The sequence below is a fragment of the Mya arenaria genome, chromosome 3 (genome assembly GCF_026914265.1).
Source record: "Mya arenaria isolate MELC-2E11 chromosome 3, ASM2691426v1".
Taxonomy (NCBI): Eukaryota; Metazoa; Mollusca; class Bivalvia; order Myida; family Myidae; genus Mya; species Mya arenaria.
This window is the reverse complement of record NC_069124.1, coordinates 53,319,719-53,346,948: the sequence shown is the minus strand read 5'-3', so window position 1 is coordinate 53,346,948 and position 27,230 is coordinate 53,319,719. Positions and strand designations below refer to the sequence as shown.

Below are 27,230 nucleotides of genomic sequence, written 5' to 3'. Positions count from 1 at the left end.
TCACTCATTTTCAAAGTATGGAGAAAATACTGAAATGTTTTTAACTTGGTTAAAATGTTCTGTCCAAAAGTAAAAAAAATGTGTGATAACTAATATTCAATGTATATAGAAATGAAATTCCAATACCCCAGGTGTCAACAAGCGAGAATGTCGGTCGGAAGTATGAGGAGGTGCAGGCAGAGGTTACCACACTCCGAGCTGCCGTACGAGAGAAGGACGGGGAGATCACTCGGCTACGGGAACAGCTGGAGGCAACGCTAGCGACACTGGTAGGGGAGGTGGCATGGTTGGACTCGAGCTTGGAAGGTTTGGAGGGAATGTTGTCTAAAGGTGAGGGGAATAGGGATTTTTTCCTGTGTGGTACAATTCAAGCCATATAATTATGTGATGGTGGGATTAACAGTGCTGTGTCATGATTTGATTTTTGTTGAAAAATTAATGAAAAACTACTTAATTTAAGTCCAGTGGTCATATTTTGACATTACTTTTTTTATCTGGATCTTCAAATTACTCATTTTCATGGATTCAAATAGAAAAAATAAAATGATTTCTTACAATATTGGTGAAATGCCGGAATATTCAATTTTTCTGTAATTATTGTCATAAAGCATAACCCAGTACTGTATGTAACATATTAGAGATGTTCTAACATTCTTCAGATGGAAAGGGAGAGGACATGTCCCAGATGAAAGCTGATGGTACAGTTTCCTCACCAACGAGGACCAGGAAAACTGCAGGTCAGTGTGTGTACAAGTTACTGTATAGCTCAGTGTTTTTTACCCAGACATTTCTTTGAAGGAGCTGGGGCCTTTTAGATAAGGAAAAATGCAGCATTTTGAATGAAATTTGATATATAAATTTTGCTTAGAAATGAACAAAAATGCTTTAAAATTAGACTAAAAAGATATAAGATTGTGTATTTGTTAAAGAATACATCAACTTTCCATATAAAAACTATTTTGGGATCCAGAGTTTTAGTTGATAAATACTTCATTTCATTATAATGAATTTAATTTCACAATTTTGGGAAAGAATATGTTTAAGCATTGAGAATTGGGTTGAATTTTGGCTGAAAATTGGTCAGAAAAAATCTTCTTTGTACGGCTTTAACATTTCTGTGTGTTGGAAGTAGTAAATGTTTACCGAATAAGTTCATTTATGGGTTAAAATGGTTTTATAATACCATTTTATTGCTGTACGTGATTCCAGATATTTTGAAGAGGCTACAGAATGAAAAGCTTACAACAGATGAAAAGTTCAAGCTTGTCAAGAAAGCATACGAGGTAATGATACTTTACTGAATATAAACACGGTGACATGTGAGTGTGGTGAGTGGTCAATTGGTTCAGCTAATGTTTCGGTATGTTGACTAGAAGAACCTTAGTTGTTAGTATAAATATAATTGTGGACAGGTGAAACACAAACATATCCAATGTAAACGCTGGAAATCTGTTGACTAAATCATAACTTTAGAATTTAGTCTTTAAAATTCTTGTTCATAATCATATACAATCATCTCTCACCTAGGTTCTCCATGCCCGGATGACAAGTGTATTCCAGCGATTAGAGAGCCAAACTAGCGAGTTGGTGGGCCAGTATGAGGGTCTTGTGTCTACAAACAGCCAGCTGAAGGCTGCAGTACAGGACATACAGGGACAGTTACATGAGGCACTGCAGGCCAGGACAGAACTGGAGACTCACAGGTTGGCAGGCTGGATGGGGATAATCATGCTTCTTTGGTTTGGTGTAATGTTGGGGTACATTATAACCATATTATCATAAATAAATGCAAGATAGTCCTGTTAGTTAGTTTCAGATTTGATTTGCATGGATGGGTTTGGTTTCAACACTTTGAAACATCAACATTTTGATTTGGTAGAAATTCTTTTTAAAGATAAATGATTTAAAAATCAATGCTCAAAGAATTACCTTCTTCCTATTTTGAAAAGCAATTGGGTGATTTCAGTTAGGTTTTGCCTGTGACCGGAATGTTAATGCTCTTAATTTAGTGAAGTTTTCTTTTCTGATTCCAGGAAGAACCTTGAAGAGAACACCACCTTTTTACAGACACAAATTGAAAGTCTCTCAAATGACAATAACTTCATGAAAGACAATATAAAGTCACTAACAGTTAATATTGAAGAGCTACAAGTTGACAAATCACAACTACAGCTGCAGTTTGATGATTTACAGCAGGTACATGAAACAGCAGTGAAAGAGAACTGTGAGAAATTGAGGTTTTTGGAAGACAGGGAAGTTCTTGTAAGTCAATCCACTTCTGGGCTTCATGAACGCATTGTCGAATTACAAGCGGAAAATGAAGACCTGGCTGCAACACTTAAGGAAACTGGTGAATTACTTAGCAGGACTAAGGAAGAAAATGCCAGGCTTGAAGAAATGTTCGAACACGCTGAATGTAAATGGCAGGGTGAGAAAAAGCATCTTCTGATTCAGGTGGAGGAGCTTGTCATTCAGAAATCCATGGTGGAAAGTCAGTTGACTGATACAGAAGTTAAGGTGAAGTTACTGGAGTGTGACCTTGTAGATCAGAAGGCTTACACAGAGGAACAGATACAAAATTTGCTTGGACAGTTGGATGGTGAGAAAGCAGAGCTGGTTCAGTTACAGAACAAACTTGGAGATCTTGTGTATGAGAAATCTCAGTTGCATACAGAGATAGGGCACCTGGAAGCACAGATGAAGCTAGTCAAATGTGAGGTTGATGAGACAAAATGTGAAGCAGATAAGGTTGTGGATAACTTGAAAGAACGTCTTGAGAAGTTAACCCTTGAAAAAACAAAATCGGATGATAAAACCACGGAGTTGAAAAATCAGAATGAAACACTACAGTGCACACTTGAAAAATTCCAATCAGACTTTGATGACTTCTCCGAGAAGTGTTCTTTAGAGAAAAATGATGCACAAAGTCGGGTGTCAGACTTGATCAGCGAGGTGGACGGGTTGAGGGAACAGCGGGACCAGATGAGTCATGACCTGGAGGACATACAGCTTGAGAAGGCAGAAGTTGATATGGAGGTGGCCAAGCTGCAGTGTAGGATCAACGGTAGGAAGTGTGGAATGTGGCATGGTTTGAGTAGGGTATATGAAGTAAAGAGTTGGCAAGCATTTGATTTAAATCTTGTTTAAACAATTATGCTACTTTTTTAAAGTTTGTAAAAGTGTATTATATCATGTAGTTGTAGTGGAAATATTCTAAAACTAGCAACAATGTTCAATACTTATAATCTATTATCATGTTCTTTGTTTTCTTTGATAGAAAAAGCAACAGCTTTCTGAACAAGAAATATAATCATTTTAGTCCAATTTGGCTCATGCTTTTTGAAGATGGCAAGCTAAAATGTTATCAAAAAGGGCTGGCTGAAAATTTTGGGAGAAGTGACTTCTCCCTTCAGTCAATTGAGGGAGAAGTGGGGAGACTTTAGGGAGAAGTTATACTTTTCGTAACACCTGATACAAACACTATGCCATACCACACACCTCAAATTTTTTATATTTACATTCAAATTGATTGCTATAACTATATAAAATGTTCATAAAATATATATAAATTACATAAAATCATCATTTTTGGCTCAGCAAAAGTGTATTTGTCAATGTCACATACCGGTAGTTTAATTCCAAATAGCAAGTAAAATGAAACAAAAACCAAGACAGCTAAGGATTTGAAACAATCAAAATGACCGTATAAATGAACTGTCAATATAGTAGGGGGACGAATCTTATTTTGGTACAATCGGGATAGGGTACGAATGTCAAATTCAGCTCTGCTGTTATTTACTTGTCTCTGGCTAAATAATTTTAAATATGCTGACATTTAAGAACCAAATGACATTTAAATCACTGTCCTTGATGAAAACTTTACCAATTGATACATAATGGGAGGTTGAGAAATTAACTCGAAAAATTGTTCTGACAAAATTGCGATCTCGCCAATTTTTTTGACATCGTAAACAGGAGAAAAATACTGTAAGTAAACTACATAAAGCAATTATTTTTTTTTGTGTGTTTACAAATCTTTTATCATTAACATTTCACTAAAACCAATCAAATATTTGGTGATACGTCATGTTATTGATTTTCTTAGCGCCACCTTGCCGATGGCCCGAAAATGGCTATGACCGTCTGCTTCAAAAGCAACAATGTTTAAAATGTCTTGCATTGTTTGTTCAATACATATATCAATTACTTTTTAACTTTATTAATTCTTGACACGATTTTTCATAATTATGTCGCCTGTTCTATCTCATTTTAACGATCACTTGATCAGGGTCTTCTCAATGTATATTCTGATTGGTTAACTTTCAATACCTCCGCCTACTGGCAATGTTTTGGTAATTGGATGACACGGCCCAATTATCGGATAAGGAGATTACCAAATTTTATGAATGGCTAATTGCGATGTTTTGACTGAATGGACAGTGGCCAAATACTTGCTGATTGACAGATTTACAATGTGCTAAAATTTTCGGCGAAGTCAATGTCGCTTTGATGATACAAATGGGCGAAGTCTGGGAATTTTAGGCGACCACTTCGCCTAAGTCGCCCCCTCGCGAGAGCCCTGAGCATCATTATCAAATATTCTTGTAGGTGATATAGCGTTGTTTTATTTCCCCACACTTTCAGTGCTTGAGATGGAGAGTAACCAGACTCGTGAGGAATATGAGGAACAGTTAGCTCATAACCAGGATGAGATCTCGGCCATTAGGGGAGAGAAAGAGCAGATGGAACGTGACATGGAACGACACGGCATTGACCTCCTTACCAATGCCTCTCAGATCCGTGAACTCCAGGAACAGCTGCAATTGTGAGGATGGATATTTTTTATAGGATTTTTGTAAATTTGTGTTTCTCAGGGATGTGATTTGTTCGCGGATTTCTACAGACTAAATGGCTCCAAGGACAAAAAAATCTATAAATGTAAAAATGTTTATATATATAAATATTTACACCTCAACTTCCATTCCTTAAATGAACTGCCTTCGGATATGTTCGGATCGTAAATCATTGCATAACAATATACATGAAAGCTATTGATCTTGTTATTGGTTGAATTGTGTCTGCATGTCCCGTAAAATATAGATCAACATTTTTAAAAGTGTTAGTTATATTTTAAATATAATGGTACCAAAAGTGTTTCAATTTTACGTTTTAAAGTGATTTCAAGTGGTTGATCTTTTCCCGCGTTATTGTGACGTCATCTCAAAAAAATGTTTCCGGTTATAGTTGGATCGTTCTATTTACAGAATGGGTAAAAACGGATTACTTAAAGGTTTTCTTAAATGAAATGAAGATTTTTTTTAACAATTCTTGAATGAAATAATGAACTATTGGTGTAAATATAAGGAACGAATTGTGGGGTTGATGTCATTATCTGGGATATGAACGCAATTGGGTTGGTCAAAGTACGTGTCCACACACATTGACCAACCCAATTGCGTTCATACCCCGATAATGACATCAACCCCGCAATTCATTCCTTAATTATTAATTAACTGATTAAAAAAAGTTCACTGGTTACTGTTGGTTGTTACTTTATTTGTTGTTACATGTAGTATCGACACTCCAGTTTGCTTCAAGTCAGGAGAGCTTTAGAAAGGGCTTCTTTCCAGTTTTTTTTCTGTTGTAAGATGCTTAACCCCATTGGGGACCAAAAGCGCTGCTCAAACCCATCACCAAAATGGTTTCAGCCCTTCAGCTGCCAGGTCAATCGCATTGTTTGAACAGCAAAAGTATGAAAATAAGCAAGAAAAATGGAATAAACAATTTATACATATTTTTTTAAAAAAGAGGAGGCATTTAATATAATCACCAACAACTACGAAATGTTCTCTTAAGTTGAAAATATTTACTAATATGCTTAATAAATACAGCCCAGTTCTGTAAATATCCTTATTTGGAATAAAACGGTATTACATGTAGATGTGCATCGATTCTTGATCATTTGTTACCATTGTGCAATTTTAATGTAACTAAATGTAAGGTTATATTCCATGTTTTTTTTTCAATTTCAGTAAAACCAGTGAGTGTGGTAGGCTAGAAGCTGAGATTGAGGGCCTCCAAGACCAGCTGAAGGGGAAGGATGAGGCCCTAACTGGGGTCCAGGCTGACCTTGCTGACCTACAGAAGTCTTATGACCAGTAAGGGACTTGTTCGCTTTGGCTTTATAATGACTTCTGGTTTATTCTTTAGATATAATAGGAGCTCTAACGTTGACTTTAGAGGTTATTCAATTATTACTCCATTGATGGTTTGTCCACACACAGATTGGAAACTAGCACAGATTTCTAAATTTCTAAAAGGTGAGTTGGGGAAGTGATCCTTTCATTGCCGACTGGCTAATTGATTACTGCCTATGGAATGTAAGTCATTTCTCATATTGTTATTCCAGGAAAGTGTGTGAGATTGAGGAGCTGAGCCAGGAGACAGACAGGCTGGCAGATCAGCTACAGACTCAGGGGGAGAAATATGAGGACCTTGAGAGTCAATACCAGCAGGCGAGGGCTGACTTCCTCAAGTATGTATAATAGTCATGAGTAATAGTACTGTCAGACAAGGGCTGACTTTCTCAAGTATCTATATTCATTCAGTCATGGTTCTAGCAGACAAGGACTATCTTCCTCAAGTATTTATTCATTCAGTCATGGTTCCTGCAGTCGAGGGCTGACTTCCTGAAACTTGTATAGCCATTCAGTCAAGGTAACAGCTTGCAAGGGCTGATCCCTCAAGTATGATTTTAACTTGACCATAAGCGGTAGATTTTGTAAGCAACTCTTTCATTGAGTCAACTTTTCCAAGGCTTTGTGATGAACAAGCAAGAAAGAATTATGCAAAGCATGCAAACCTGAAGGTCCAGACAATTTGTAGAGCATTATCAATCACTAAGAATGTGTTACCTATTTCCAGGCGTTGTGATGAGCGAGATGAACTATCAAGAAAGAATGAGGCCAAGGATGCCAGCATACAGATCATGTCTATGCAGTTGATAGAGCTGGAAGAAAAAATGAAAACTCAGGATGAAAGGCACATGCAGTATGTATTGGCAATTTCTATGTTAAAGAGAAACAGTCATCAAATCAGACTTTTTAATGAACAAGCTTGAATGTTTATATTACTTTTTGAATAAAAGATGTGGAATAAGGCCAGCTATATGACACGAAGAATTTAATATAGGGATGGTAATGAGTAGTAAAATTGTTACTCGGATAATCTTCCAATGGAGTATGTGGAAAAATTTGAATTGGTTTTCAAAAGAGACATGTAAATGTAACCTGTATAAGGGTCATTGCATGTTAGAATTAAATACTCTTCAATAGCACTGTACTGTCAGTTGTCTGTGCAGGGGAGTGCTCTAAGTGCCTGGCTTATAATTTGTAGTGATCATGGGGATCAATTCAATTAAGGCTATCGATAGACTACTTTTTCTATGGGAAAACATTAGTATGAGAGTCTATGGCAATGCATCAGTACTGTTTCATCATCTGTATGTCATCTGTAAATTGTGCATATGGTGAAATTTAATACACTGTGTTTTTTTGTGTGTTTTTCTGAATAGTGAATTAGTATTCGAGTACATGAATGAACAATCAAGTAAACTTTGCCATCCCTTATTTAAACGCACATAACCAGTGAAGGGCTTGCAGGCTTGTGCTGATTAGACCATTGGAGAACTAGACAATGAAATTAAAATGTGAAGTAAATCCTGAAAATTTGTCTTAAAAAGCTTGCATTTCACACAGAGTTCTATTTCCATACATGTTTGAGCAATAAAAGAACTTCTTATGAGTTATATTAATTGTTCTTTTTTCAGGGAGCTGAAAGAGCAAGATGCGGAGCTGACTGCAGCTAATCAGAAGGTCTCCAACTACAAACAGCAGATCGTGGACTACAAGGAACACCTACAGACGTAAGGGCATATATTTTAAAATTCTTTACTCGTGTCCATACAGACAAACTCCAATAGGGGACCAATTTTTTTGGTCATTCAAACAAAATTTACTACAATGTTAATGTTAATAATATTTTTAAGTCTTAGTTATAAGCTGTAGTTATTTTTTAATACCCGTTTTGAGTGGTATATTACATGTAATTTAAACAGCTGCCATCTTGTACATTATAGGAAGAGTGAAGAAGTTGATGAGCTTCAGCTGCGTGTGGAAGAGCTTGATGCAGAGATCACAATGGCCGCCCGCGAGGCTGTGGACTACTGTGAACGCATTGACATACTGAAGAGGTAGGTTGAGTGATGACAGAATAATACCAGGAAAAGGCCATTAGAATTACCCTGGTATTAAATGAAATGAAGGGCAAATTACAAACTTCGCAAAAAAATAACAAACCCACAGCCATCTCATTTTCCATACTTGTAGTTTTTTATCATAGTAAATTTGGCCATTTCTTTACAAGCCTTGGCTGGTGGTTTTTCAAACTCTATATTAATTTAATGGATATCTAGTTGTTATTCGTTTGTTTTTGTAATAGTTTCTATTGGTGGAAGTTCAAAACACATACTGTTTGTTACTTTTTATTTTATTCATAATTTGTTGTGTTCAAAACCTGCTCAATATTGATTGTTATTGTATTGTGATATGTATGCATCTGTCAGATACAATGGTTACCTGTATGAGAAGATGATCTGTGTCACCCACACCGGGTACCAGATCTTTGACGAGATAGACAACGCTAACTCCGGGTGAGACATTCTGGTGCCCAGCTTGTTTCCCATCAAATACTTCACGTAATTTGATAAGATAGGGAATTCGAGTTTTCTTTTGTAAATAAAAGAACTAAGGTTTTAAATGCATGCCATTTCCCCTATGGTTTAAAGCGTGTGATAGATTTTGGTTAGTATGTTTCCCCTTGCTTAAAGGCTTCACTTTGCTTAGGCTTAAAAAAAATGTGTTTGTTCCCACTATTTTTTCCTACCGACCCTACACTTTTTTGTTGTAGTGTGGATTTTTTTCCTAATTTCCTACAATATATTCACTAATGACTAATGAGTGAACATGTTAAAATTTGACCATTTTGTATTTAAAACTTTCTACAATAGCGATATACCCTGAGATTGACTTGGTACAGAAATCAAGGTGTTTCAAAAAATAAAATAGAAAAAAGTTTCGCCCGCCTACAGACCCTATTTTTTATTAGTTGTTAGTGGAAACAAACATCTTTTTTTTTTATTGTTGGGGGGTCTAATACACATAATTATGTCAGTATTTTGGTTTGCCTTCAAATTCCTTTCAAGTTCCAAAGTGAGTAAGAAGGTTCTTTTATTGCTGTGTGAAAGAGAAATAATTCTTAATAAAATGATATATCTACCGTTCCTTGTGATATCGGTAAATTATCATAGAAACACATGATTTGTTACAATGGGAAACAACCTGACCAGAGCCTTCAGTTATTCCCTGCTAACTAGTTGTATCCCTCGCTAACACTGAGTAGAGATTATGTACCATTTATTGCATGCTTTCTGTGTGATTCTTGTAAAAAAAAAAAGAAAAAAATGTTGTTTAAATTCACAATTTGTATGTTTTACACAAAATGTATCTACATAATAATAGATACAATTAACTCATTATTGTTAAGTAAAACATTTTCCAGCATGTCATATGAAATGCAGAAATGGAAGCAAGTTGGGTACAATTGTCCACTCCAGAGAAATATAGCATTTTTTTTATTGTGGTTGCCGACAAAGAAAAATGAAATGCAATTAAACTGCTGTGTCTTTTATTAACTGCGCAAAACAATTAACCATTTTAGGATGGAAATATTAAAACTAGACAAGCAGTCAATTTTATTTACACATTTGTTTCAGTACGACTTTAAAGATTGTAACATGTCTGTTTTATGATGCCCAATGCTAGTATGACTTGTATCAGTTTAAACAAAAAACACCTAATTGTCATACAATGAGAAAAAACCTATCTCTTACTGCAGTGAAAAGGAGGGTGTTGAGGTTCAGAAGTCTGCCCTGGTAGAGGAATATGAAAAACAGCTGACTGAGCTAAGGGATCATGTGACAGGAGCAACAAATACGCACGAGATAGAACAGGAACTGGCAAGGTAATTTATGTACTTGTTTATTTTGGTAAAGGGGTAGGTGGTAGGTAAAGGCCAGTCAGAATTGTAAGTCTGCCCTTTTTGGTAAATATTAACAATAGTTAAATTAGGTCTGGGAATGGGCCAACAAACAACTGAGTGCGGAAGATTTTTGAATTTCAAAAACCACACACCCATCTAATAGCAATACTTTTTTAGCTCGACTATTCGAAGAATAAGGAGAGCTATCCTAGTCACCCGAGCGTCAGCTTCGGCTTAACCACTTATGTTAAAGTTTTTGTAAGAGTTTGTGTACAACCTCAACATTTTCAAAGTCCATTGACATATGGCTTTGAAACTTTGCACACTTGTTCACCATCATGCCCCCCAACCTGTACACAGGAGGAGGTAACTCTATCAAGCATTTTGACAAAATTATGCCCCTTTTTTTACTTAGAATTTACGTTACAGTTTGCGAACCACCTCAAATATTTTCAAAGTCCATTGACATATGGCTTTGAAACTTTGCACACTTGTTCACCATCATGCCCCCAACCTGTACACAGGAGGAGGTAACTTCATCAAGCATTTTAACCAAATTATGCCCCTTTTTCGACTTAGAATTTACGTTAAAGTTTGCGTACGGCCTCAAATATTTTCAAAGTCCATTGACATCTGGCTTTGAAACTTTGCACACTTGTTCACCATTATGCCCCCAACCTGTACACAGGAGGAGGTAACTCTAACAAGCATATTGACAAAATTATGCCCCTTTTTCAACTTAGAATTTACGTTAAAGTTTGCGTACCACCTCAAATATTTTCCATTCAATTTATGTAAATATCTCAGCACATCATGTTGCATTGAAATCTAATCTAACAGTGATCCATGCATGTTTCGCAAAAAAAATTCAATCCATACACCGAAAAGGGGCGGAATAATCAAGCGCGCTGTCTCTGTGACAGCTCATGTTCCATTGTAAAATGACAAATTTGTAAAAAGAAAGAGCCCCATTGTATATGAAACTTCCTATTCTGAAGATACCGTCAGCTGTATGAAGATCTACAGGCCAAGGTGGAACCCTTCATGGACCAGTTGGATGCTTTCGAGGCTGAGAAAAACATGCTGCTTGGTATGTGTGCTTAAGAATGACTATCTTTAAAACATTCAGTTTTAAAAGGACTAGCTAGACACCAGATGATAAAATTAAGAAAAAAAGAAAATTGTAAAAAACATACATAAAAATTATATCAATGTGTACAAGGCATGGAATCTTACTTACCGATGTTTCACATCACTTACGACACATGTTTCTTTCACAGTTATTTGGTATTTTTCCAATTCAAAATTTACAGAGGGTTTTTTTACCATCTGGTGTCTAGTCCCTTTAATGTGATATTGGTCAACGCCATTCACAGTGGTTCATAAAATCCTAGAAAGTTTGAGCTCAAGGATTTATTTAGTCCTAGCCTTGATGTTTTAATTGTTGATAAAACTACAGTTGAACACCGTTATTCCAAACACCGTTTATCCGAAATTATCGCTATTTCAAAATAATTTTTCGGTCCCAATTTTACTCCTTTTTTGTTTTACTAAATTTTTGGTCTTTATACCGAAATCCCTATTCCATACCGAAATCCCTATTCCAAAATAATCGCTATTACGATCAATTCAAATGCACTCGGGCATCGGCTTGAGGTGACAATAGAGCACAATTAGCGACATTGAGTATGCATATGTTACAAACATCGAGGTCAGAAAATGAGCTATTCATCAATGTAGTGTGTGTATAATTGCTGGTTAACACAATTTGAATATCATTCGAAAATGTCTCATCTGATTTGATCCCTGGATTGCTCACTCGACCCATTACCGAACAATCCGAATGCATACATGTGCTGTCATTTTGTTTTAAATGTTTTGTTATTTGTCAATTATTAAACACAAAATCAACAAATGTTTTTGTATACGAAAGATAACTCAAACCGAGTGTATCAGTGTTCGACACTAACGGGGTCCCGGGATCTCGAGGACACCAATTTTTCGGGAGGAACACCTGAACTTCAAAGTCCGGTATTCCGTCGGGACACTTAAATTTTGACCGATATAAGCTAAATATCAATAAATAAATAGCGTTTCATGAATTAATTACCTAAATTTGGGTCCCCCTAACTTTCTTGACAGTGCATGTAAAAAAGGTATTAATATTAATACGTCGGACACACTAAAGCGAAAGTATGGCTGACCTTTTCACTATAATTACTTCATGAATCTATAAATAAACAGGTCATTTCACAGTGCGCATGCGGGTTAACGCTTCCACTTTGTTGTTTACATTATCAACAAGGTCAGAGGTGACGGACTTTAATAATCGGTACAATAATTATGGTGTCAGAGGTGACGGACTTTTATAATCGGTACAATAATTATGGTGAACTAGTTTGCTCATGTGTCAGAACCGCCCAAAAAGATGCCAAAACTGCTGACTATGATGCCTTAATGATGCGACCATCGAGTTGTTACAGTAACTTTTACGGCACAAAAGACGGGCATCCTACGGAACTTGTTTACTGGGAAGCCATCCTACTATTCAGCATTCTTTGTTTTATGCCTTGATCAAAACATTATAGAAATAAAATTCCCAAAGTTTAATATTTATCTTCAATCAATGGATTAAAAAATAATGACATTTTGAAGCGAAAATAAACATACACTATTTTCCAGTTGTCTGCTCTTCCAGTATGCACTACACTTGTTGGGCAGTCTGATTTATTCACAAGCCAGATGTAATATTCCTACTGTTTTTCAATCAAAAGCAATGACATCTGACAAGACCCTGAACCATGGCATTTTTAATGCGTATTTTCCGAAAATCTAAAAATAGTAACAACATCAAGTTTTTGTTTACATTGTACCCATTGTGTGACTTAGACATTCTACCACTTTTGAACCCAATCTACCGACTTAAGACCCAAATCTTCCTCTCTGCCATTGCCAGAGGTTCACATGGGTGACATTGTGCTATAACTAACTTGTCATTGTATGCTGTTGAAAACATGTATAATATGATGTATACTTGAATTACAAATTGAAAAGTAAAAGGCACTGGATTTGTATGTTCAATTTAATATTAAAACAGGCTCATTAATGAAAAAAAATGTAAAAAATGGAAGGGACTCTTAATTTCAGGAAGGGACACCGGATTTCAGATGTTGGTGTCCCTTCGGGATCCCTTGGGAAAATGGTTAGTGTCGACCCCTGTGTATCGTATTAGTAACGTGTTACCAAAATTGCAATCATCACAACTTAGTATTTCACGTCATCTATAATTTGCGAACGCTGCCATTTGCGGAAAATTGTTAATCCAAAACACCGCTATTCCAAATAGTAATTTGTTTGGTCCCTGCGATTTCGGATTAACGGTGTTCAACTGTACAAAATTGGCAATAGCAAAATAAAGTCTGACATCTTCACATCAAACCAAGTATATGTACCAGTGACAATGTGCATTATGCTTGCAGCTTAGCAAGGAGTAATAATGTTTTTTGAAAATAATTAACTTATGTCCCTTGGTCAATGGAGAATGACAGACAAGCGTTGCTATCTGCTTGCAATGTTTTTGTTTCAGCTGCCTGATTAAGGCCAGCTTTTAGATAATTTATAAGCATAAGACTAGTGTTGATTGTGGTTATAATGAATGTTAAATTTCAGGTCAAAACAAGGATGTTCAAGCTGAGATAGAGAAGCTGGGTCGGAACTACGCCCAACTGCTGGGACATCAGAACCAGAAACAGAAGATCAAACACATTGTCAAGATCAAGGACGAAAACGGCACTCTCAAAAAGGTGGGTGTTGATTCATGATACAGTCATGGATTTTGTGAATTGTTGGCTAAATGGGTTGGTATCCATTCATGATATGACCATGGATTTTGTGAATTGTTGGTCAATTGGGTGGGCATCCGTTCATGATATAACCATGGATCATGTTAATTGTTGGATTAATTGGTTGGAATCTGTTCAAGATCTAACACCTGATCTTGTGAATTGTCGGCAAAATTGGTGTTTTTTGGTACTTAGTGAGTTGGTATCTGTTCATGATATAGCCAGGGATTGTGTGAATTGTTGGTTAGATGGGTTGGTATCTGTTCATGACCAGGGTTCTCATTCAAGAAAAATCGAAAATTTTCATTGCATTTAAATCTCTCCAGTGGGAATTTTTTTATTTGCAGTAAAGTCTTTTGTATTTGTAATTTACATGTCTTTTGCTAAAATTAAGAGACTGGTTTCAATTCTGCAGTCTGCAGGTGACTGTTATACATTACTTTGTCGTTACCCAGTCAACTCTTTCTCCTCTGGCTGCTTGGTTGAACACATTGTCGAAACCAAAGATCAACGATTATTTTCAACCAAATTTGCGTAAGAATTACAATGTTTAATTTGTGCTTTATGTTCCTAACAGTTCTTTTCTTGAACTAAGCATATTTTTTATGCCCCCCTTCGAAGAAGAGGGGTATATTGCTTTGCACAGGCATGTCGGTCGGTCCGTCGGTAGACCAAAGCTTGTCCGAGTGATAACTCAACAATTCCTAGATGTATGGTCATCAAACTTCACATGAAGGTTTGGCCTGACCAGTAGATGACCTTTAATGGTAAAATAATTTTAAAGCTTGTCCGAGTGATAACTCAACAATGCCTGCACCCATGGCCCTCAAACTTGACATGGAGGTTGGGCCTGACCAGTAGATGACCCCTATTGTTTTTGGGGGTCATCAGGCCAAAGGTCAAGGTCACAGTGACCTTGAATGGTAAAAGGTTGTCCGATTGATAACTCAACAATGCCTGTACCCATGGCCCTCAAACTTGACTTGGAGAATTGGCCTGACCAGGAGATGACCCCTATGGTTTTTGGGGGTCATCTGGCCAAAGGTCAAGGTCACAGTGACCTGGAATGGTAAAAGGTTGTCCGAGTGATAACTCGACAATGCCTGCACCCCTGGCCCTCAAACTTGACTTGGAGGTTGGGCCTGGCCAGAAGATGGTCTCTATTGATTTAAGGGGTCATTGGGCCAAAGGTCAAGGTCACAGTGACCTGGAATGGTAAAAGGTTATCCGAGTGATAACTTGACAATGGCTGCACCCATGGCCCTCAAACTTGATTTGGAGGTTGAGCCTGGCCAGAAGATTGTCCCTATTAATTTTAGGGGTCATTGGGCCAAAGGTTAAGGTCACAGTGACCTTGAATGATAAAAGGTTGTCCAAGTGATAACTCAACAATGCCTGCACCCATGGCCCTCAAACTTGACATGGAGGTTGGGCCTGACCAGTAGATGACCCCTATTGATTTTAGGGGTCAAAGGTCAAGGTCACAGTGAAAGCAAACTCAACAATTCTTGGACCTATGGTCATCAAACTTGACATGAAGGTTGGGCCTGCCCAGTAGATGACCCCTATCGACTTTGGGGGTCATCAGGCCAAGGTCAAGGTCACAGTAACCTTTAACGCAAAAAAGTTAACAAATCTTCCCCCACTGATATCTCAACAATGCCTGAACCTATGATCATTAAATTTGACATGGATGTTAAGCCTGACCAGTAGATCACCCTTATTGATTTTAGGATTCATAGAGCTAAAGGTCAAGGTCACAGTGATCTTGAATGGTAAAAGGTTGTCCAAGTGATAACTCAACAATGCCTGAACCCATGGCCTTCAAACTTGACTTGGAGTTGCATCTGACTTGTAGATGACCCCTTATGATTTAAGGGGTCAAAGGTCAAGGTCACAGTGACCTTGAACGAAAAAAACTTGTCTTGTGATAGATTGACAATGCCTGCACCCATGGCCCTAAAACTAGACATTTAGGTTTCTGGTGACCAGCTGATGACTCTGGATTTTGAGTTCATAGAGTCAAAGGTCATGACGGTCATAACACACCTCATCCTCACACTCTAACGGTCATAATCTTAAAACAGCAACAAATCAGCTGTCATTTCGGTCCATGCATATTTCATTCAATTGTCCATATAATCCTGACAACATGGCGCTCAGGGGGGGCATAATGTTTGACAAACATCTCTTGTTTTAATTGAATTACTAGCATGGTTAGTTAACCTACTGTTACATTTTTGTTGCATGAACGTTTTTGAATCATTCTGACTATTGTTTTTTTTACTGTTAACAGTTTCAAAGTTGTTTTCATATTATAAAAATATGCTTAAAAAACGCACTAAATAGCATGAGGAATTTAAAAGATTTCAGAGGGGCATGCCCCTAGGCCCCCCTAGCAGTGACTCCTTATTGGTCCTGTTCAAGCCATGGATCTTATGAATTGTTTGCTAAATGGGCGGGTATCTATTAATGATATAGCCATTGAGCTTGTGAATTGTTGCCTAAATGGGCCGGTATCTATTAGTGATGGGCCGATGATCGATTATAATCGAAAATTGATCGGAAAGCTTAAAAATCGGCGATAATCGATTGTAAATTTTCATAATCGATTATCGCGGAACATCTGACGAATCTAACAAGGGAGGTTACTCAGTACGCATTTACGAATTTAATCTTGCCGACGTTTCCGCTCATTTTTCTTTGGGAACAATTCGTAAGAATGGCAGACGAAAATGATGATGTTCTGTACGACTATCCGGGTGGAAAAGCGAAATCCAAAGTCTGGCTCTTCTTTGCGTTCAAAATAATCAAACCAGGACCTCCAACCAAAGAAAACCTTGACATGAGCAAGGCATATTGTCGCCTTTGCAAAAAGGCTTACGCAAACAAAGGTACAGTAACCGATTGTTGCCAGGGCTGTTCGGATTGATTTATGTTAAAACACAGTCATCTTAAGAGTATGATGATTTTATTTATGGTTTTTTTTTATACGAAAATATCACTAAACAAATAAATTATGTGAAATCTTTTTGCAAATAAATTTTACCTGGTAATATTTATAAGAATAATAAAATGCTCAGGTGACTTTGTTGATATGAAAACGAACTTGACAATGTTATTGAAATGATGAGAACTTATTTGTTTAGATGTTTTTGACAATAGAAGATGCTTCAGAACATTTTTTTTAATTTCAGGCAATACAACAAACTTCCAGTTTCACTTACAACATGACCACCCCCATGATTCTACTGGTGAAATGAAGAAAGCTACAAAACAACCAGTCCAGGCAAAGTTGAGTTTCGCGCCCCCAAGACTCAACTCTGATAGACAGGCCATCTTAGATGACGCATTGCTGAAGCTTCTTGTTGGCAAAGTGTTACCTCTCAGCCTTGTCGAAAATAAACACTTCAAAACCTTCGTAGATCTTCTGGATAATAGGTATGATAAGCCTAGTAGACTAAAAGTCAAAGTCAAAACAATGTTTTTTTCAGTCTACACTTTGACTTAAAGTATGTAGATCAGAAAATATCTTTGACATTTTATTGAAAACCTATATTTTTCCTTGAATGCTTGTTAATGTCAATTTTAAAGGCCTTAAAGACCTACATTTTTTGCATAAAGAACAGTTGATCACTCAAAGTAAACATTTAAGAGGAAATGAAAATGATGAAACCTGAAACGGATATATTTTTATCCCTAATGGGTTATGAATACTTCTATGCAGAAAATGTTTACAAGAAAATATTATTTATGTCATACTGTATGTGAAAATTATGTAAAAAAAGGCGCATACTATCAATTTGTCAATATTTTTTATTTAATTAAGAGGTATTTCATATGTTTCAGGTACAAATTACCATCCAGACGTGACATCACTCGCAGGCTTGAAAAGAAAAAGGATGAGGTGAAGGACAAGGTCCGGACAGACTTAGAGACATGTGACAATGTCTCTATCACACATGACAGTTGGACCAGTCTAAAAAATGAGAGCTATGAGACAGTAACAGCCCATTTCATAGACAATTCATGGACCCTTTAGACTGCAGTTTTAGGGGCCATGAAAGTTGAAGGCAGTCACACAGCACAGAATATTTCAACCTCACTGAAAAAAACGCAGGCTGAATGGAACTTGAAAACTCCAATAGCCACTACTGATAATGCAGCTAATGAGCGCAAGGCTTTTGAACTTCTTAATTGGACACGGTTTGGTTGTTTTGGCCACAGGTTAAATCTTGTTGTGAAACATGCATTGTCAGTTTCAGAGGTGGCAAAAGTTCTGGGCAAAGGACGAAAGTTGGTAACTTTCTTTCATTCATCACCAAGTGTTAGTGGCGAGCTGCTCAAAAAACAAAAACTACTGCTATCAGAAGATGTTGCCAGCCATAAGCTTATAATGGACGTTCCCACCAGGTGGAATAGTACATTAGCAATGCTAAAGCGTCTGTGTGAGTTAACCCCAGCTGTGATTTCACTTGTTACTACAAGTGAAAACACTATCACCAAAGCAGCTGTCACAGCTATTAAGAACAATGCATATAACTTTGAGGAGCATGCTATAGTAGAGAAGTTGGTCTCTGTTCTAGAGCCATTCCAATGTGCAACAGAAATTCTTTGTGCTGAGAAAATCCCTACTATGCACAAAGTATTGCCAGTGGTGATCAAACTCTCAAAAGAAGTTGCAGCCAATGAGGATGATCCCCCAGTGATAAGAGCTGTTAAGAGCAGAATGAGGGAGGAACTTGACAAAAGAACAGAAACTGAAGATGTGTCTTTAGCAGCATGTGCGTTAAATCCATATCGCAAGAACTTTGACTTCATGCCCACTATGAAAGCTGAAGCTCATGATTTGTTAATGAAATTAGCACTCACTACTTCTGTATCATTCAAACAGAAAATGCCAGAAGAGGTGAACAACAATGAACCTGTATTGCCACAGATGCCTGATCTGGCCAAAGGGAGTGAAAGTAAACCAGATCCTCAAGCATTAGGTCATCCAAGTGTTCCAAAAAAAGCAAAGGCTGCTGACACAGAGGACTGGTTAGATGATGTTGTGTGCACAGGGGTAACAAATGAGGATCCAACTGATCTTGTTGAAGCGGAGGTCTCCAGATACTTAGGCACCAAAGTGGACCCCGGACAAACAGTCCTGGGGTGGTGGAGGGATCATGAAGAATCATTCCCAAGATTGTCTAAGTTGGCCAAAAAGTACCTATGTTGCCAGGCTTCATCTGTATCTAGTGAGCGAGTTTTCAGCCTAGCTGGGCAGGTGGTTAGCAAGAAGAGATGTAGGATGAATCCAGATCTCATTGACCAGACAATATTTCTAAACAAAAACTTAGAGTCATACTGGTAGATTCATACATGTGACTTTCTGATGTGAACATTTCAGTTTGTTGTTTATGCTTTTTATTTAGAAAATAGTTTTGTTTCTGTTTTATGATTTTAAGTGCTATATCATGAAAAATAAATATGTTATTTCTATTCTTTGAATTATACATAAAATTCAGCGTACATAGACAAAGAGATACCCATTTACTTCAAGTATATTACTAAAAACCACTGCTCTATAATATCCGATTATAGCCGATGTCTAATCGGTTGATGGTTTCCGATTGTAACCGATAATCGATTGTAAAATTCAACCGATTGCCCATCACTAGTATCTATAAATGATATAGCCATTGAGCTTGTGAATTGTTGCTTAAATGGGCCAGTACCTATTAATGATATAGCCATGGATCTTATGAATTGTTGGCTACATGGGTATGAATCTGTTCATTATATATACATGGATCTTGTGAATTGTTGACTAAATGGGTGGGTATCTATAAATGATATAGCCATTGAGCTTGTGAATTGTTGCCTAAATGGGCCGGTATCTATAAATGATATAGCCATGGATCTTATGAATTGTTGCCTAAATGGGCCTGTACCTATAAATGATATAGCCATTGAGCTTGTGAATTGTTGCCTAAATGGGCCGGTACCTATAAATGATATAGCCATTGAGCTTGTGAATTGTTGCCTAAATGGGCCGGTATCTATAAATGATATAGCCATGGATCTTATGAATTGTTGCCTAAATGGGCCGGTACCTATAAATGATATAGCCATTGAGCTTGTGAATTGTTGCCTAAATGGGCCGGTACCTATAAATGATATAGCCATTGAGCTTGTCAATTGTTGGCTAAATGGGTATGAATCTGTTCATTATATATACATGGATCTTGTGAATTGTTTGCTTAATGGGCGGGTATCTATTAATGATATAGCCAAAGAGCTTGTGAATTGTTGGCTGAATGGGTATGTATCTGTTCATTATATATACATGGATCTTGTGAATTGTTGGCTTCATGGATGGGTATCTGTTCATAATATAGCCATGGATTTGTTAATTGTTTGCTTAATGTGTGGGTATCCGTTCATGATATATAGCCATGGATTTTGTGGATAATTGGTGTAATGGGTAGGTGTCTTTTCATGATACATATATGTATGAATCTTGTGAATTGGTTGCTTCATAGACTGGAATCTGTTCATGATATAGCCATGGATCTTGTAAAAGTTTTGCTAAATGGGTGGGTATCAGTTCATGAAATTGTCATGGTTCTTGTGAATTGTTAACTGAATGGGTGGGTATCTCTTTGATATTAGATAGCCATGGATCTTGTGAATTGTTTACTAAATGGGTCAGTATCTGTTAACGATAAAGCCATGGATCTTATGAATTGTTGATGAAATGGGTGTGTATCTGTTCATGATATAGGCATGGATCTTGTGAATGTTAGGCTTAATTGGTGGCTATTCTTCATGGCATAGCCATGGATCTTGTAAATTGTTGACTAAATGGGTGGTTATCTGTTCATGATATAGGCATGGAGCTTGTGATTTGTTGTCATAATGGGTTTGTATCTGTTCATGATATAGGCATGGAGCTTGTGATTTGTTGTCATAATGGGTTTGTATCTGTTCATGATATAGGCATGGATCTTGTGATTTGTTGTCATAATGGGTGGTTATCTGTTCATGATATAGGCATGGAGCTTGTGATTTGTTGTCATAATGGGTTTGTATCTGTTCATGATATAGGCATGGATCTTGTGATTTGTTGTCATAATGGGTGTGTATCTGTTCATGATATAGGCATGGATCTTGTGATTTGTTGTCATAATGGGTGTGTATCTGTTCATGATATAGGCATGGATCTTGTGAATGTTAGGCTTAATTGGTGGCTATTCTTCATGGCATAGCCATGGATCTTGTAAATTGTTGACTAAATGGATGGTTATCTGTTCATGATATAGGCATGGAGCTTGTGATTTGTTGTTAAAATGGGTGGGTATCTGTTCATGATATAGGCATGGAGCTTGTGAATTGTTGTCTAAATGGGTGGGTATCTGTTCATGATATAGGCATGGATCTTGTGAATTGTTGTCTAAATGGGTGGGTATCTGTTCATGATACAGTCATGGTTCTTGTAAATTGTTGAATAAATGGGTGGGTATCTGTTCATGATATAGCTATGGATCTTGTGAATTGTAGGCTAAATTGGTTGTTATTTATTCATGATATAGCCATGGATCTTGTAAATTGTTGACAAATGGGTGGGTATCTGTTCATGATATAGGCATGGAGCTTGTGAATTGTTGTCTAAATGGGTGGGTATCTGTTCATGATACAGTCATGGTTCTTGTAAATTGTTGAATAAATGGGTGGGTATCTGTTCATGATATAGCTATGGATCTTGTGAATTGTAGGCTAAATTGGTTGTTATTTATTCATGATATAGCCATGGATCTTGTAAATTGTTGACAAATGGGTGGGTATCTGTTCATGATATAGGCATGGAGCTTGTGAATTGTTGTCTAAATGGGTGGGTATCTGTTCATGATACAGTCATGGATCTTGTGAATTCCTTGCTAAATAGCTTAGTATCTGTTCATAATATAACCATTGATCTTGTGAAATGTTGTGCCAAGAGATTTGACTGAAAGTCAAATGGGACTGAATGTCAGCAGTCTGAATGATACAAACAAGCATATTAAACATGAAATCTAACAGGTGTGCCTGAAGCCTTCTGTAGATGCTTTTTTAAACTGTAGAAGATTTTCATGATTTTTACTGCTTTCTTATATAGCAGCTATTTTTTCATGTGTTGAAAGCTAATTCAAAATCAACGTAGATAAATAACATCTCTAATTCATCTATTTTTAGGAGAACTTTTCCCTGAAAGAGCAGGTGGAGAAACAGAAGCGTCACATTCGGAAGCTGGAGGAGAAGACTGTCCCACGGAGGTTTGCTCCAGAAAAGGCCTTCCAACATGGGAAGGAGAACATCACAGGACCAGCACCCACAGGAAAATCCCCCTTGCGAGAAGGTTAGACTTCATTGCTCTAATGATTGATTCAGGTTAACATGGGTTGGAGGCTAAGGTGGAACAAAGCCAGGTGTATTGGTATAGTTTGATGCATACCAGAAATATATTAAGTGTTAAATGATTATCTGAAAGTTTTATTGTCTTACATGAAACATTTTTTGCATAGATATTATTAAGTCTTTTTTTATTTCAAGCAGTCTTTTTTTTTTTTCAACAATTTTGGTGCTAAAATTTGGCCCAATTCCAGTGTACGAAATTCCACTAGCCCATTAGGGCTACCAGATAGGAAATTTTACTAGCCATAAACCAATTTCACTAGCCCAAACTTAAATACTATAAAGTATCACTTGTTCGTAATAATTTTTGGAATTTTAAATACGATTCCACAGCGATTCTGATCATCTAATCAAGCACATTCATACAGTTTCAATAAATGTTCCCCAATCTGAACAATGCGTCAATAATACATTATAATCATACATAATAAGTGTTGTCATCAAAAGTTCAGTAACTAATAAAGTTTTCAAAAAGGTGATAAAAAGAGAAAAAAAATTCTGAACATATCATTTTATTTAATGGAAAGAATTATGCATGTACTTTAAGTTCCGTTATCCAATGCATCCTTGTAAAATCCGAAATCCACCAGCGATTGTGCAATGACATTTTTCTCTTTCCAACTTTCAGTTTCACTTTCAAGTTTCGGAAGAAACAACAAAAATATATCGATGTTTATATTGCCAATATTACTATAATTGTTCTTTAAAATAAATGGCAAAGCAATTCAAAGGTATAAAATAGAACTTTACTGTACTGTACACTGACAACGAGTTAACTATATCCGACAGTTCTCCTTTCACTTTGATTAAATTTGTCAAGAAGTAAACGGGCACCTGTTTTCTGCGCATTTAAGACGATGTTTGTAGAATGGTTATATTCTGTTCGCATTAAAAACTCAAATATCCTTCCTTTTATTTTAGCTAATAAATAAAATATATTTAAACGAAATAAATAAAATGTATCAATGTTGATATTGCTATTTTAGCATTATTGATTTGCATAGCCCTCGTAGTTGTCGAAACTGCCGATGTTATCCGTTTATTTACATAATTGGTGGAGTTATTGACGTCGTAGAGTTTGACTGCTGCTATAAATAGACACACTTACTGGTTAGAAACTGATCGATAATTACTTGTCACTTCGGGCGTTAATTAATTTTGACATGTGTTTATATTCATTGATTAAATAAACAAACATTCAGCACATGGCTTTAGCCCTGAATAGCAGAGCAATTAGCTTTTTGATCATCGTAAATTTCGGCGAATCCGACCTCACCGTTGTCAAGGCGACTTAGTCGCTCCAGTCACCTTGAAGGAAGCATTCTTGAATAATAAGCTTTTGCGTATACGATGTGTTTCGCGTTTAATTGGCATGTGTTTTTTTTAATCACATGAGGAAAAAACGGTAGCCCGGTCGGGCTAGTTTCTGTGGAAAATCGGTAGCCCCAGCTGAAATTTGGTAGCCTCGGGCTATCTGGCTACCGCGAATTTCGAACACTGCAATTCCAAATGCTAAAACATATTCTTTTTTTCCCAAAAGTGAAAATAAAATTCCCAATTTTATGATTTGAAAAAAATAGTATTGTACGGAAAAGTTGATGCAAACTTTATCTCATTTTTTTATCTATACTGTCTGTTTTTTAAAGCACTCTTGTTCATTTTTAGGCAAAATTAGAATTCCCAATTTCAGTCCAAAAGACATGTTTTCCAACGCAGAAATGCCCTGTTCCCATCTCTAAATGGTAAAGAAAGCACTGTTGAGTGGCAGAGTTGTCCCTGATGAATATATCACAAACATCACACAAAGAATTGCAAGATAAATGAATTAATAAAGTTGTTGATCTTGTGCATCCCGTCTCAAATAGAAGATAGAAAGATTTCTAAGATAGAAGGTGTTGGATGAATGGCCTTTTGGGGAAACGTCTAGGTCATTAATCTGAGAAAAGTGCTAATGCACTTTGAAGGTGTACTGACATTCAAAGTATGTAAGGAAAATATATATATGTGATTGTCTTCAGTCATTTTTAGCTCGACTATTCGAAAAATAAGGAGAGCTATCCTAGTCACCCGAGCGTCGGCGTCGGCGTAACCACTTATGTTAAAGTTTTTGTAAGAGTTTTTTACCACCTCAAATATTTTCAAAGTCCATTGACATATGGCTTTGAAACTTTGCACACTTGTTCACCATCATGCCCCCAACCTGTACACAGGAGGAGGTAACTTCATCAAGCATTTTAACCAAATTATGCCCCTTTTTCGACTTAGAATTTACGTTAAAGTTTGCGTACCACCTCAAATATTTTCAAAGTCCATTGACATCTGGCTTTGAAACTTAGCACGCTTGTTCACCATCATGCCCCAAACCTGCACACAGGAGGAGATAACTTTATCAAGCATTTTAACCAAATTATGCCCCTTTTTCAAATTAGAATTTACGTTAAAGTTTGCGTACGGCCTCAAATATTTTCAAAGTCCATTGACATCTGGCTTTGAAACTTAGCACGCTTGTTCACCATCATGCCCCCAAATTACGCTAAGGATAAACTTAAAATAAGATTCAAATTTAAGGAAAACAGTTTGATACTCTTCGCTATATGTTCATTATGTTTTAATACAACCCTTGACGGATGAATACACATAACACAATTTCAATATAGAAGCAACCATGATGGATCATTTATAAAGACTCGTATTATTGCCAAGGTCATAATTGTTTGATATTGGCCGAGATGTTCTGATTGGCATCAGCTATACCGATTTCAACAAGTGTCTAGACTTTTGAAACAGATTAAGATAACGATACAAATTTCCGATTAAATAATTGTCCTATTTTTCTGGGGGGAAAAACTTGACTTGGTCGATTGACTTGGTCAATGGTCGAGTGGGTTATGTCAAAGTTTGATTTATATAAATATGTATGTTATATAATTGGTCTCTAAACCTTAGGGAGAAATACTATTGATTAGCTATTCTAGGTATTTTAATCTTTATAAATTGAATTGTGTTGCGACTCTTTCATGGAGCAATGTTGACATTGATAAACTGACTTGTTTCTGTCAATTTTAGTGCTAAATGGGTCTCTCTTGCTAAAGATAATTGTAATACTGCCTAAAGACAGTCAATCGGGTTTTGGTTATTCATCATTTTTGTACTTCCTGTTTTTCAGTGAACAGAAAATGAAGCGACAGACTTCAGGGAAATAACAGCTGACATGAAGGCTGTCGACGATGTAAATATCTGTATAATAGTTTGGTCTTACTTAGTGATTAGGGAAATGTTTAAAAATTACCTTAAAACATGCAGATATGATACAAAATGTATGGAAAAAGATCTGAAATTATTGTAAAATTTTGCAAGAGGTATGTTAAAAATGCTGAAAAATATTGAAAACGTTAAGAAGTGCAGAAAAAACACTTGTTAACCATACCAGGCACAAAGAATTTGGGTCTCATACCTGTTGTGTTCAAAAATAGATGAATAGTTAGAACATTGTGACTTTCAATGTATATACATATCAATCTGTATCAACAATGAAATAAAGAAATAATGGTAAGAAATGAATAACTCCATTTAGGCACTTTAAACGCTGTATCAAAGTAGAGATGATTTTATTAGAACAACTGCAGTTATTTATTCTTATTATGTTATAACATATCAGTGTAATTGTGTAGTGTTGGAAGTTTGTAAGGTTCTCAAAATTGTCACCATCCTATCGGTGTGTATCTATGTACTTTGTGCTGTTGTCTTTCTTATGTAATGTGTGTTTTTGTACACATTTGTATTTTAGCATAGTCATGTTGGTTTAGGAATTTTAGAATGATGTATAAAATTCTTTATATGATGCATAATATGTCTTTTTATGTTGAACCTTTAACAAACTGTTTTAATCCACTTTTTTTAATAACACAAGGACACATGATGATAATTATGCAATATCTTATCAAATTGATAACTCTTATATGTCAATGTATGTTAAACTTACTTCCTACTGTTTTGTTTTCATGCAGTTGTTTTATCTCTTCTGTAATGCTAAATCTGATCTTGCTGTCTTTATGTACCAGGGACTTGTCATTTATTTGTGAATTATGTGAATACAAACAATTGTAACAACTTGAAAATTGGGCAATAAATTGTACACAATTGATACGTTTTTTGTCTGACTTTGAAAGGAAATTGAAAAGAAACACTGAGGTGTTGTAACAACACAAGGTAGAAAACAAAAAACGGTTTTCCTTATATCCGATGGGAATTCAGCTTATCCCAGAAACAATGAGTCAATCTCAAATTGCTCAACAAATGATACAGTCTGTCACTTGTCTTGTTTACAATAAGCTGACATACATTTGACAGGGTATTAAATTATGTTGGTTATAGAATACCTCCTAATTCATACCTCCCAAGTCGTACTGAGAACGTGTTCGCTAAGGAAGCCCATCGGCTTTTATATTTTCCAAATGTTGGCATTGACTTGAAATACGTTAAAAGAATTGCTTTTCTCTTGGTAACATAAAACTTGGTACAAAAATAATATGAATATGAAACTTAGTACGAATGTTCACTTGGACAGTTTTTCACATCTTATGGGTAGCAAATCTGGCTGGAACAGTTGCCAATTTCTTCCCCTTGATCAACACAGAATTGCCAATTTCTTCCCCTTGATCAACACAGAAAAACAAACAAGTATTGACAATTTGACATCCATTAGTGGTGCTCCGGTTTCTGAAGTATACTTCACTAGAATTCCCAATAATATTAGGTGATATTATAATGTACCAGTTATTCCTCACAGCAATTCCATGTGTGTTACCCTCTGAGAGTCAGAGTTCATGAGGCTGCCCTATTGGGGTGTTTATT

At 36.4% G+C, this 27,230-nt stretch overlaps 2 protein-coding genes across 3 annotated transcripts in view; both read left to right on the top strand.

Moving 5' to 3' along the window:
* Nucleotides 1-26,520, top strand: part of LOC128228070 (hyaluronan mediated motility receptor-like) — a 32,136-nt gene extending 5,616 nt beyond the window's left edge. The window contains exons 6-22 of one of the 2 annotated variants that reach the window (XM_052939154.1): nt 132-330; nt 660-737; nt 1,210-1,283; nt 1,528-1,703; nt 2,034-3,064; nt 4,645-4,825; nt 6,033-6,158; nt 6,410-6,535; nt 6,925-7,050; nt 7,829-7,924; nt 8,138-8,251; nt 8,624-8,710; nt 9,955-10,080; nt 11,097-11,188; nt 13,768-13,901; nt 22,158-22,320; nt 25,543-26,520. In XM_052939154.1, coding sequence (XP_052795114.1) covers nt 132-330; nt 660-737; nt 1,210-1,283; nt 1,528-1,703; nt 2,034-3,064; nt 4,645-4,825; nt 6,033-6,158; nt 6,410-6,535; nt 6,925-7,050; nt 7,829-7,924; nt 8,138-8,251; nt 8,624-8,710; nt 9,955-10,080; nt 11,097-11,188; nt 13,768-13,901; nt 22,158-22,320; nt 25,543-25,556 — 2,943 coding nt within the window. In that variant the 3' untranslated portion in view covers nt 25,557-26,520. The remainder of the gene's footprint in view (nt 1-131; nt 331-659; nt 738-1,209; nt 1,284-1,527; nt 1,704-2,033; nt 3,065-4,644; nt 4,826-6,032; nt 6,159-6,409; nt 6,536-6,924; nt 7,051-7,828; nt 7,925-8,137; nt 8,252-8,623; nt 8,711-9,954; nt 10,081-11,096; nt 11,189-13,767; nt 13,902-22,157; nt 22,321-25,542) is intronic. The other variant, XM_052939155.1, reaches the window with a different exon arrangement.
* LOC128228076 (E3 SUMO-protein ligase ZBED1-like) lies at nt 16,619-17,992 on the top strand. The gene is made up of 3 exons (XM_052939162.1): nt 16,619-16,834; nt 17,138-17,381; nt 17,790-17,992. The coding sequence occupies exons 1-3, from the start codon at nt 16,663-16,665 to the stop codon at nt 17,980-17,982; spliced, it is 609 nt and encodes a 202-aa protein (XP_052795122.1). The 5' UTR covers nt 16,619-16,662; the 3' UTR covers nt 17,983-17,992.
* Nucleotides 26,521-27,230: the final 710 nt, after the last annotated feature.

Excerpts from the sequence above, each read along its gene's own strand:
- LOC128228076 (XM_052939162.1), top strand. The coding sequence starts at position 16,663 with ATGGCAGACGAAAATGATGATGTTCTGTACGACTATCCGGGTGGAAAA. Across the intron at positions 16,835-17,137 it reads AAAGGCTTACGCAAACAAAG|GCAATACAACAAACTTCCAG; the intron begins GTACAGTAACCG and ends TTTTAATTTCAG. Across the intron at positions 17,382-17,789 it reads GTAGATCTTCTGGATAATAG|GTACAAATTACCATCCAGAC; the intron begins GTATGATAAGCC and ends CATATGTTTCAG.